The sequence below is a fragment of the Primulina eburnea genome, chromosome 15 (genome assembly GCF_022965805.1).
Source record: "Primulina eburnea isolate SZY01 chromosome 15, ASM2296580v1, whole genome shotgun sequence".
Taxonomy (NCBI): Eukaryota; Viridiplantae; Streptophyta; class Magnoliopsida; order Lamiales; family Gesneriaceae; genus Primulina; species Primulina eburnea.
This window is the reverse complement of record NC_133115.1, coordinates 33550243-33563524: the sequence shown is the minus strand read 5'-3', so window position 1 is coordinate 33563524 and position 13282 is coordinate 33550243. Positions and strand designations below refer to the sequence as shown.

Sequence of the window (13282 nt, the reverse complement as noted above, 5' to 3'; positions counted from 1 at the left end):
ATTCATAAATCCAGCATGCAAATGCAATTAAGTTGGTGAATGCACGTACACACACAAAAACATATATATATATATATATATATATATATATATATATATATATATATATATATATATATATATATATATATATATATATATATATATATATATATATATATATATATATATATATATATATATAGTACGTGTAGATGAGGGATATCCCTAAAGTTGTTACTACTAACTAGGGTTCTCATTCAATGCAAAATGCTGCACTCTCGTGAGGTTAATTATTCAGTTTTTACTCTTTTACACTGCTCACTCCCACTTTCGGTTCATGTGAATTTTTATTCTGTCGATTGAATGTATAAAATTTTCAAGTTTTTTTACCCTTCAAAATTATAAATAACAACTTGACTAATTTTTCTTGTTTTAAAAAGGAGCGACATTATCCGTTTATTATATCACGGATTAATGGATGATTGTAGCCCGGCCTCGAACCATGACTGATCGGAAAAATATAGATGACGGGCTCATGAGTTGATGTGTTTTCTGGGTCGTCGACTGAAAGTTTTTTCAATTAATTTATACAAAAAATAAAATATTAATATTTGTAGAGGCCATTGAAACCAAGGTATTCAGTGATTGGAAAATTTGTTGTATCTTAGTTATATATCTTCAATTTTTGGCAATTTTAATTCTTGGTCATTAGGAATGTTGAGCATCACATTGTTAAGTGAGCGTCACATCAAATAACTAAAATCTACAATTTTCCTTTGAACGATTACATAATTGTTTGAGAGATCGAATCGCAAAGAGATCATTTATCTCTAATGACCTTATATATTATTGTTGAAGGGTTGACCTAACAGATTCGAGATGTGCTGTCTTCTCAATAATTTTTTAAGAAAAGAACTTTTATACTTGATATTTTGAAGAATTATGTACATTAGCTATAACTCTTTCAATGACGAATAAAATACTCTGGATTAAGTACTAAATTGTTGAGTTATTATAATTAGTCGATGCCTCGTTGATCCATATGTATTCATGTATCGTATCTTATCGTATCTCACGCTTATGTAGTTGGAAGATTTATAAGTTTGTTGTACGCGTGAAATACCATAAATCCTTATATATATATATATATATATATATATATATATATATATATATATATATATATATATATATTTCATGCACGCCACGCTTTATTCTTCAACACTCAACCCATGCATGTTATGAACCTCAATTGGCATGGGCATTCATTACTCTTATCTTTGTGCCAACTTAGATAACTTCACACACTACATGCACTACCTTACACGCGCGCGCGCACACACACACACACACACACGCACATATATATATATATATATATATATATATATATATATATATATATATATATATATTATGCATGTGTGCCGTAGATTCCTGTGGTAGGATAGAGAATTTTAACTATTTATGGAGGAAAAAAAAACCAACTTTGCTTTTGCTTTAAATGAAAACACAAGTAAACAGTGAAATCAGAAGTATATACACGAAATAATCAATGCAAAACATGTTGGAGTTTTTGTACGTATAATCATGTTATGTTACCTTAAAGCAATGTTTGGTTATGATGATATGATTATTGAATGATTAATAAATGATTGATAAGAAAAATGATAGATAAAAGGATTTATAATATGCAGTGATAAAATATGTTATGTTTGGATTGATTTTTATGAAAATGATAAGTGAAGAGGATTTGGTATTATATCCAAAATATCTTTGAAAGTTTTGGTTCGATTTTTGAATTTTGACATACATTTGGTGTCTAATCATTGAAAATTTTTATACCGTTAATATCGATGACTAGATGTTAATTTTCCGGGCTGTTTTGTTTTATAACCCTGGTCAAACTTTTTTTAAAAAAAAATAGCCTCCAGTAGTGTATTTGTTCACTACATGGGAGAGTTATTTTTTTAAAAAAAAATTTGACCAAGTCTATTTTCCCAAATATCCCTAATTTTTCACTATTTAATAATACCATTCTTTTAAATCTCTTTTTAACTTGACTAAGTTTTATAGATTTCTCTACATTTTTTATTAGATTAATCGGACCAATATTTTTGGATTAAAGTAATAGAAAAATCTTAAGATTTGTATAATAATTAATATACTTTGTTCGATTTTATGAGTTATAAGTTGATAGTTGGAAATAATAATTGTCCTTACATGTTGGAAAAGTACTAATACAATTATATGATATTAAATAGTTGTATCTTTTGCAGCTTTATTTGATCGGAGAGGTACAGTTAGAGATGTCAATGAGGTGAGTATGGGGTGGGTATGGCTAAACCCAAGATCCGTCCTATGGAGAAACTTTGACCCATTACCCGTCTCACCCCGGTTAAATATTCTTCGGACCCGTCTCACCCCGAATACGAAATGGGGTCGGGTAGACCCGCGAGACCTGTGAGACCGAATTTTTTTTTAAAATGAAAACAATAATATTCTTATCACATGACTGAATTATGAAACAAACAAACCTCTAAATACAATACAATAGAAAACTAACAAGCCTCCAGCTCCAAAATCGCCACCACCGAGAATTCTATCCTTCTTCCAATATCGACTTGAATCCGTTGGTTATATCACAATCAAATCCCAATGGAGAACATCTCACTAAATCCAATCGATCCTTATACAACACCAACGTGACCAACATTACGTAATGGATTGACTAATAAATCAAGTTTTTAGTAGATACTCACCCGGTGATCAGTGGTGGTCGAATGGCCGCGGTGCTGCCTGCTGATGGTGGCTGAAGAAATGAAAGTGAGAGTCTGTGAAAGAATCAGAGATGTCTATGGTTGAGCTTTGAGGTGGGCTGCTAAAAAATAAAAATTAATAAAACTAAAATCCTAGAGTATTTATATCTACATATATGGGGCGGGTATGAGGCGGTTATTATAGGACCTATGACCCGCCCCATACCCAGACGGATCTGAAAAATTAGACCCGAGACCTTCCCCATGACCCATTTTGTATGTCAAAACCCGCCCCAGACGAGGTGGGTCCATTGCGGGTCTGGGTAAAACCCGGACCCATTTACATCCCTAGGTACAGCTGCAAAAGTACCTCTATCGATAATGTAAATGTTTGAATTCATGACTGGACTAAACTAGTAAAAATTAGAGTATGTTTTTTGTGAGATGGTCTTACGAATCTTTATCTGTGAGACGAGTGAATCATATTGATATTCACAATAAAAAATATTAATTTTAGCATATAAAGTAAAACTTTTTCATGGATGACCCAAATAAGATATACGCCTCACAAAATACGACCTGTGAGACCGTCTCACACAAGTTTCTGCCTAAAATTAGTAATCTAATCAAGATATAAAAATTTTAACAATCCAACCTTACCCACCCCAAACAAGGCCGTGCCGAAATTACTGGCTTGCTCCAAATTCAAATGTGAATGAAGTTTCTTTCAATATTGAGAAGGGTCGCGTCATCGTCGAAATTATTGGCCAGGGGAATGTAATTTGCCACAAGTCAATTTTTATACATAAGAGATCACAGTGTATACGTGGCGGATAAATGGATAATTTACTCCAACCATTGAAACATTTGTTTGTCTCTAAAAAACCTATATATGAGTATTATGTTCCGTTCGGACAAATACTTATAGCACGACACCATCGCCTAAAGCCACGACGGAGAAGCTGGTGACGAGGTTCGTTAAGGCAAATCCATCAGCGGTTTCCATTCGGATTGGCGATGATGTCCTACAGTTACTACAAGAAGTCCATTGTGCAGCCTAGGTACTTTTTGTGATTGTGGAAATATGATTTCTTAATGACGACCTTCGTGATGATGGAATGATTTCTGATTGTCTTGAACATTTTCTCATTTTCTGAGGCCTGGTATCTGGCCTCGGAGTCCTGTTTGAAATATATTTTTAATAGAAAAAATTGGTTATAGTTAACCTTCGACTGATATCATGTAACATGCAGAGTAGTTTTTGCAGTTGTATTTGATCGGAGAGGGTTTACTTACATTGATTGTAAGTGTTCTTTCTATAATTTGAAGTTTATATTTGATCTACGAATCAATGAATTCTTCTTTTCAGAATCTATAAGTTCTAATCAAACCAAAGGAGAACAACAAGGCAAGCTGTGCTATTATATAAAGTTGGCTTCAATAGGTTGAATTATTACATGGTGAACAAATATCCTTTGCTGTGGAACACAGTTAGAAATGGTTAAGGCACTCGGGACTTGCACTGAAACATGGAAAAAATAATTACGTCTTATCAACTGATGCATCACCTATTACAACTGAATATAGCAATTGACGTTAGGTAAAACAAATAAAAAGATATAGGGGAAAATTCTACGGTACAAAGTCGGCTTCAACTCGTGTAGGATATACACTTTCCTTTAGGCTTTATTTGCTCCATGTTTTGTGCAGATAAATTAGAGCAAATATCATGTAGGATAAGATGAAAAAACTAGAAGAAACAATGTACTTTGAATTTTCTAGCCACAAGATACGTAAGAAAGTTTCTTACAACAATATTCAATCTTTGCAGAGAGATTTTCCGCAGTAAATCTAACTCAAGTTGACCCTTTTATAGATTTCAATAATTGATAAATTAAACATTGCAACTTTTCATATATGACCTTCAAAAAAAAGTGTAAATAACTACTTTTGAAAATGTAATGTTTCAATACAAATACAGCTTTTATACACACCTTTTCAATATATACGAAAATATATCTAACAATCGATCCAGCATTTGTTTTTGAGTAGGGGAGTGTTTATTCATTGAATTATAGACTCGAGATTTCGTTTCAAACTTAGAAACTCAAGACATCCATGACAAACAATAGGGAGGAGCTTAATTTATTGAAGAAGTAAATGATTTCTAAAGTGTTGCCCTTTTCTTGTCCATGTTAGCTGCTACGATGTTGCACGACTAACTAACGAGACTTTCTTTTTCCGAATTCAGGCAAACATTAGATCTTCAACCCCCCTTTATTACCTTCATTATTCTAATATTTATTACAACTCGTTTGATTTATTAAAACTAAATTGTTGAAATATTGATTTCATTTGAAAATGACGGAGCAACAAGAAGGTTGGCCTCATTTGTTCAATTCTTGATTAATAATTGACTCACATTATGATTTCATTTACATTATTTTTTTAACAGAAGATATTTTTTCGGAATTTTGTATTTTCTTTCTATGCTGTTTTTATTGCTGCAAAGATCTACTTTGTGTAGAAAAAATATAGCATAATTTTTTTCGGCATTTTGAATTTTCTATATTTTGAATAAAATTAATGATAAATTGTATATTAAATTTATTCCAAAAGCTAATGCACCTAATCACCAAGGACTCTTTGGCCGCGTCACCAAGTAGTTCCTTATATGAGACGAAGGCAACTCATCTTCCTTTACGAAGAAAAAAGTATCTCTAGGAAAAAGCTCCAAGCTTAGATTTCACTCAGAAATGGCGTTTCTCCAATGGTGGCTCCTCCTTTCTCTGTTCCTACACTCCATTCTTCTCGCAAGATGCGGTGGTAACTGATCTACTGAATTTCTAGCAAACCCATCTTCTTGAATGTTAAAAGACAAACAATTTGTGTTGCTTTGACTTAAATTCTTGGATTTGGGTTATGGTTATCTATGTATTGTGGTGATTTCTTTGTTGCTTTCAAAATGTTGTGATTTCAAGCCAATTGGGCGTCTTGATATCAACTTTTATCGACAACTTTGTGGTTCCATCCCTGGGTTTGAAGATCTGTTTTTTGTTCGGAGATTAGTTCTTGATTTTCTCGAACATGTATGCAGTTCTCTTATGTTTTAAACAAAACCAGTGGCTAGTTTTGTTGCTCTTATGTGCTCACGTTTTTAGCGGTGGTTGAGCTAGTAATGCATTTTAGGAACATATCTGTTGAGTAAAATTGATTACATTTTGAACCAAAATGTACAGAGGAAGAAAGAGCAAGAAATTGTGGACTTCACTGTTTCATCTCTATTGTCTTTTGGTTTGAAGATCTGAACAATGTAGGTCTCAATGGGGGTTACAAATCTGATCCCAAAATCAGCGGAGGAAAAATTTCGTCTTTGACTTATTATAGATTTTGAGGTGATAACTCCGATCTTTATTATTCCTTCTGCAGATGCGGACGACAATCTTCTTCAAGCGATTAACCAGTACAGATCATCCTTAAACTTGACAACATTAACCAAGAATGACCGAGCAGAATGTCTCAGCAGTAAAGTTGCAGATCAATTCAAGGACCAACCTTGCACCAACACCACAGGTTCGAACACCATACCAGGCACCGAACCTCAGTACACAGACTTTCCAAACCTTCTTATAAAATGCCAGTTAAATTCCACCATTACAAGAGATGGACAAATCATGCCTGCTTGTGTTCCCAACCTCGATCCAAGTCTTGTCGCATCAAATTTCACAAAATCGCAATACACGCGCTATTTAAACGATTCCACGTTCACTGGCGTTGGTATTGGTTCTGAAGGTAACTGGATAGTTGTCATTTTGACTACAAGCACATCTGATGGGAGTTACTCTGTGGGAACTAATTTGAACAATGACAGTGGAGCGTCCAGCCTTGCTTCTATCGGCCATTTGATGGCTTTATTTGCAGCATTTTTTGTATTACACTGAGTGGAGTTGATCACTCGAGGTTGACAAATCTAATTACTTTTCCTTTTGGCTCGAGTATTTAGCAAAGCAATGCAAAGTTCTTGTGTCTTAGAAAACTTACTCTGCAGTTTCCAGTCTTGACAGGGACACGGGATATCGACGAAAGCTTGGTAAAAAGCTAAACATTCATTGATGTGTGTTACTCGCATTTTGGCAATATGTTCTCTCCATCCTTAGGCTCTTCCTACCGTAAAAAGATATCTTTCTTTTCTATTCGGTTAACAAGGTGACATTTTCGTAATTTCGTGGACGACATTATTTGGATGAAATTTTATCACTACCCAAGTTCCAGACACGGGCTACATATACAACTCATAGGCATTACCATAGTAAGTTGTGCATATCTTGTTCAGGCTCATTCCTAAACATTATTTCTGCTAAATTCTGTTGCGATAATACAACCATGCGTACAACCAAGTTTATAAACGAAAAATATTTGAATTTATCGGACTCACCAAGAGGTATTATGATATTTTGATGGAACGGAAGCTTTAAGGTTTGTGCTTTTAATTGCACGGTGATCATGTTGGTGCTACTTAAGAGCTTTTTAACCTCGGTCTTGTTATCAACAAGAACCTCCTTAGTGCGATCATTAGGACCCATGTTGTCTTTGTGACCTTCTCCTTTATCATCAAAAGCAGAGCTGAGCTTAAGACAGTCTTCAGCATTTGAGCCTGTAGCCCTTTGAAGAAACCGAGTAAGCCTTCTTTTTCCCAAATGGAGTAAAAAGTTCCAGACACTGTCTTACGGGATTTAAGTTGAGCACTACCCTCGTCACTTTCATCTGACTTGGCCGACTGAATCATCACCTTACATCTGTTCAGAAATGAAAAGGCAACTTCATCAATATAACTCAACTAACAAGTAAGATAAATTCACCAGGTCCTTCGATCACCTTATAGCTGGGTAGGTCATACAGGTAGCAATGCATTTCGAGACTGCACCCACCACAAAGGCAGAAAATGCAGAAAGTGCTTCTGGAGATGATATACCATCTCTCTGTCCGCTCGTTCTGTTCTTTAACAGTCTCTGCTTCAACTGATCAAACACGGTATACTGCATGGCTTTGTAATTTCCATTAGAATTGGTTTTGAATATATTTAGTTATCCACTTTCAGAAATGGAACTCTAAAAGAACTAGTATCAAGTCAACCTGTATGGAAGGATTTGTCGTAAGAAGAAGAGAGATTCCTAGACCATCAAATGCCTCACTCCAAGTTCCCACAGAAAGGGACTTCCAAAGGCCTTTGGATTTCCCAAAATCACTAGTTTGCATTCTTGATGATACTGTATCAAGAGGCTGATCAATAAAACCATAATCAGGCTACCTATTTCAGACATAGTAACACATATACCAAAAAATATTAACGTTAAACTGGCAGGTCGAGACTCGCTATAATAAAAATATCCAAGATCCTTCATATTACCAACCAGGGGACTAAAACCTTATAAACTTTAACCCTTTTTCATCATTCAACATAAAATAAATAAACACTCGTAATGCAACCAGAATGGTGCTGGCTTTTTTGCAAAGAGGAATAGGGAAATTCCAGACATGCCTGCGTTACAATAGCCGTGCATGTGCCAGCAGCAGCAGCAATGACCAGATTAGCTGCAGTTCCTATAGATTTGGATCCGCTTTCTCTTAAATACAATCTCTTAAAGAAACTATATCCATAGAAATAGACAAACTGTGAAATGAGAGCCTGCAGGTTCTTAGTTCCCAGGCCTTGATACAAGGAAAGTACTTGATGCCTGGAAACTGCTTCCCAGAACACATCCGAAATATTCCTGTTAGAATAAAAGTCATAGACTCAGCTTATTTAAGACAGCTGCTGCTTAGCTGACGAATGAGAGACATAGGCACAGAAGCTCTTCAAATTGTATGTTGTTACCATGTCATGTTGATGTGAGGACGTCACAGCAAACAAAGGTACCCTTTTCACCAATCGCAAACCCAACTCACAAAACGGTCTAAAATTGCATATACAGAGTTTTTGAAATTAGCAAAAGCAATAATTCCAAACACTGATATTTGGAGACAGCCGAGTTAATCTAAAATCTCAATGCTGACATGAAATATGCTCGAGTCTATTTCTGTTTAAATCTCAAACCCCACGGATCATAAATACTTGCAAAAGTAACAAGTCTGCATAGTTTAGCTTTCGCACCATTGCTTTTTTGGGTCTTTTTCAATCCCCGTGTCCGAGTAATAATTAGAATCACATAGTTTTTCCGACAAAAAAGTTTCCTGATTGAAATACATAGGTAATGTAATGCAAAAATTTATTAATTGATGAAATATCAAATAGCGTCCATCAATACTGTCTCTCCCCTTATACTTCATCCCAGTAAACATGAAGAAAGACGCGATTTCTCGTTTCCCAACTTCTTCAGGGACGTTATGGCCAGATGACAAAAAAGCCATCCACTTAATTCATACGCCCAAGATTTCGCATCACACCAAAATGATGGAATCAAGCACACAAGCAAACCAAAACTATTTTCCCAGTAAACAAACACTTCCCCGTCCCATGCTAAAGAGGGGGAGCATGATTCATTACAAGGATAAAAACTCTACACGACATCTAGAGTTTACATGTAAAAAAAAAAAGAATCATGATAGCTCATAGCAGTAGATGTAAAACCACCAGCATGACGCAGAAAATGTACCTAATTGCCTATAAATTAAAATTATCAACCACAACGCCTAAAAGAAGACAAAACCTGTATTTTTGGTGATGGTGAGCTCGATTTTCAGCTTGATACTTTGTCTTGCAAGTGTCGAGAGGATACAAAATGGTGGTGCTGACCAGTGCACCCACCGCACCCGACGTCGCCTCCACTAGAGACTCCAGATCCAAATCCATCGAAAAGATCAACCTTTTCACCCCCAAAAAAAAAAAAATCAAATCCAATAAATGAAGAGAAACAGAAACAGAAACAGTCAAAGTTCAAATCAAATAATTTGCCGCCTTTCCGGCGATCGCGCTCCTGCCACGGTAAAAATGAGTGGAGAACAAAACCTTGAAAGTCACTGCAACGGCGGCGGAATCCAACAGTGAAGTCCAATTGATCACGACGGTCCGTGGTGGCTGCTTTTATGACCGCCGCCGAGAAGTGGCTTGGATAATCAGATCGTCTTGGGATTACCAACGTGACAGCATATTTGGGACCGACGTTACGTAATTTATTTATTTGATTGAATCTTAAAACTTTTTTCATTTAAGAAAATATAAATTTGGATAAAATCTCAATTTTGATATACAATTATAACTATTCTCTTCGGGACTCAAAAAAACAAATAAATAATAAATCTATAGCAATTCAATTCGGCCAAATTTTGTTTACCAAAAACTTACGTGAAACAGTCATATATCAATTTTGTGAGACAAATATTTTATTTAAGTGACTCACGAATAAATTTTTTTTTTTTTAGTTACAAGGGAGGGGGATACCCACAATGAACCTTTAGCATGATATTACTCTTCTACAAGAGCCAATTCTCATCTTGTCATCGTCGATGATGTCTTGTAAACCTGTGGGGGTTCCACTTTCCAAACTTGGTGGTACATGAATAGGACATTCACTATTTTATCTATCAAATTACAATATGAACAATAATTTCTTATCAATTAAAAATACTATCTTTACTCTTTCGAGTATATCAAAAAATCAAGAACTATGTATAGTAAAAGAATCTCCGACTGAGTAAATTCAGCTCAAGGAATTCTACACATAATACAATTAATCAATATACACTACACGATCACACAATCTTTGTATCCAACAGACTAGAACCACTACATGAATACACCGAGTAATCTTCTCTCGGATCATACAAATTAACAAAGACCGAATGAGACAAGGATATATATTCACCTGCCGTGTTTCGGTCAACGTCATCTGAGATAGAATCTTGAATTTTGATTCCGACGTTTTAGAAAAGATCATCTCCAAACTATAATCCCATTTCGTCGATCGGATATATATATGTGTGTGCGCGCGCGTCTCTGTCTGCATCTGATGGTAAGCTCAGCAGACGATGAGTTGCCGGTGTATTTCTGGGCAAATTAACCACGGCAGCCATTTGATATCGATCGAGCTCGTTGATTCGGAAAAGGAAGAGTAGGGAGAGAATATGCATGGTTTCATATTTGAAGGAGAAAACAGACCAGTTTATCCAAATTCAACAGCGTCCACGAATTCTTTGAGGTCCTCTGAATATAGAACCATTCGATTTCTTTTAATGTTGTGACTTGTGAGGCCCATAATTGTTATTTTTCGGTACGCATTAGATAGTGTCAACCATGTTAGGCAAGCTCTGTGCGATATGTTTGTCCGATAAAATGTTTTTTAAAGATGAATAGAACGTATAAACATTGGTGAAACACTCACAAATTCAATTAATTATAGGTATGGAAACTTATATTATGTCCCGGGAATGAAAATGTAATAAAATTAGAAATTAGAAAACAAACAATATTTCAAGTTTTTGTCTCCCTAAATATCCATCTTCTTGTCTAAATTCGGCCCCCTCCACCTCGAAGCTAGGTTTTCACCTACTGAAAACACGTTAGGTATGTATATAAAAATTTGTCAAATTAAAGGGCTACACTCTTTGAGGCCCTCCTTTCAATCTAGATAATTTTTTTTTTCAAATGACGTGAGACTCAAAGTCGCTACTTTTAGATAATATATCTTTTAATTAAGCAGTATTAATCAACAAAATACGTTAGTCTGGTAAATCATGTCGGGCAAGCTCCATACAACACGTTCACCTGAGAAAAATATTGGTTAAAAAAATAAAATGTATAATCATGCGTCAAACACTCGTTTATTCCACTAATATAATATGATTTAGACAAAAGGTGTTTATGATTTGAATGTCACGGGTATGAAAAATATAATAACTTTTGAAATTAATTGAATTCAAAGAAACATGATTTAGAAAAAGGGTGTTTATGAGACTACACTGTCGGTATGTGTGTGGTAAGAACAGTAATTTGTTAAATATTCCATAAAATGCACGTACATCTTCATATGTCAACCTTATACCTCTGATTTTCTATGAAATTGATGTCCAAATTCCATCATGAAATTTGCAAAAAAACAAAATATTTATTTTGTGGGTTGGTGAAGTGAAGTCAAGCAGTATTCATTCTTATTTCAAAATAATGGCACGCGTAATGTCCCTGTTATGATCAACGTTTATTTTTTTCCAACAGAACTAATTAATATTATTCCGCATAGCTACATTTTCTATTTATTGAAAAAAGGGACTTCTAGAAATGGGAAAAAAAAAAGTCATTATCGATACTTGATAATCTCGGACACATGCAACATTTGAAAAGAAATTATCTATGATTTATGAATCCTAAAAAAAATCATGTCTCCAAGCTCTAAGATTAATACTCTTTTACGTTTTCTTCATCCTCAATAAACTCTTCTATATATTCTACGTATTCACTTTCTTCACCAAAATTATTAGTTAAAACCAAACCCAGCTACTAATTCAATTTCAAAGATAACGACAAAAACTTTCACAACAATAAATAATAAATACACATGCAAATAAGATGACAGAATGCAAGAAGATCATAATAACAGAATCCATATCTGAATTTCTATCACGCAACACTCTTGTCACGCCCCGAATCTCAGGGTTGACACCGACGTTGTTTAACAATCATACAATCGAAACAACAAGCCTTTGTAGCACAGTGTAAACCGAAACTAGTTTATATATCATAATCTCAAATGAAATAACAATTGTCTTTACAAAACCGAAATCCCAAAAACGACAGAGTTTAATGCGGAAACGTAAAACTGAATAATAATAAACTTAAACTTAATCTAATTCTCGAACATTCACTATCCCCAGAATCGTTCAGACTCTTCCTCCTCGATTTCTTCTTCAAACTTATCTGGGAAGGGTTATAAGGGGGGTGAGTATTTGGGAATACTCAGTAAATGGGGGCATATCGAGCACAATAAAACAACATGTGTAAATTTCGAAACACATGACTTGCTTACATACTTCATAAACATGCATAACATTTACCAGCCACTGTGATTTATCAAACTTACTATAGTTTACTGACGTCAGTCTCTAATTTTTACTCCTCTAAGGGGGCGAGGCCATATAGCGGTTATATCCCCCACCACGTAAGGGTACGTCATGGTTGGGATTCCACCTATACACAGTCGACTCCTCACAGTGTTTAAAACAGTATGTCAATTTGACACAAGAAAAGGAGTAGAAAAGAATATGTACTCAACTGTATTTTCAAAAACACACGAAGAATGCATAATCGAAATTAATTCTTTAAAACAGCCCACTTACAGTGTTTGAATGCTAAAAAATGTGATGCACAACTTCGGGGATTGGGTCGCTTCTGGCTCCTCCCTCGGGCAGCGCTTCGGCTCACAATCTAGGCTAACTTGGACGCTTTTTGTGCAAGATTTCGGCTAGGAAGAGGCTGCTGGAATTCGAACTTTCAGCAAGGATTTCGAAATTCTATGGTGTGAGAATGAATAGTAATGATGGATTATTTATAG

At 35.0% G+C, this 13282-nt stretch overlaps 2 protein-coding genes across 4 annotated transcripts; one reads left to right on the top strand and one right to left on the bottom strand.

Moving 5' to 3' along the window:
• Positions 1 to 5390: 5390 nt before the first annotated feature.
• On the top strand, positions 5391 to 6733 carry LOC140813733 (uncharacterized GPI-anchored protein At5g19250-like). The gene is made up of 2 exons (XM_073172399.1): positions 5391 to 5567; positions 6171 to 6733. The coding sequence occupies exons 1-2, from the start codon at positions 5498 to 5500 to the stop codon at positions 6680 to 6682; spliced, it is 582 nt and encodes a 193-aa protein (XP_073028500.1). The 5' UTR covers positions 5391 to 5497; the 3' UTR covers positions 6683 to 6733.
• Positions 6734 to 7021: 288 nt separating this feature from the next.
• On the bottom strand, positions 7022 to 10919 carry LOC140813732 (peroxisomal adenine nucleotide carrier 1-like). Of its 3 annotated transcripts, none has more exons than XM_073172398.1 (6): positions 10604 to 10919; positions 9449 to 9604; positions 8281 to 8512; positions 7875 to 8021; positions 7617 to 7777; positions 7022 to 7537 (listed from the first exon to the last, which is right to left on the bottom strand). In XM_073172398.1, exons 2-6 carry the CDS (start codon positions 9589 to 9591, stop codon positions 7258 to 7260), a joined length of 963 nt encoding a protein of 320 aa, XP_073028499.1. In that variant the 5' UTR covers positions 9592 to 9604; positions 10604 to 10919; the 3' UTR covers positions 7022 to 7257. The 3 variants fall into 3 exon arrangements, with proteins under 3 accessions (XP_073028499.1, XP_073028496.1, XP_073028497.1); XM_073172395.1 differs by lacking the exon at positions 10604 to 10919 and adding an exon at positions 9720 to 10016; XM_073172396.1 differs by lacking the exon at positions 10604 to 10919 and adding an exon at positions 9748 to 9932.
• Positions 10920 to 13282: the final 2363 nt, after the last annotated feature.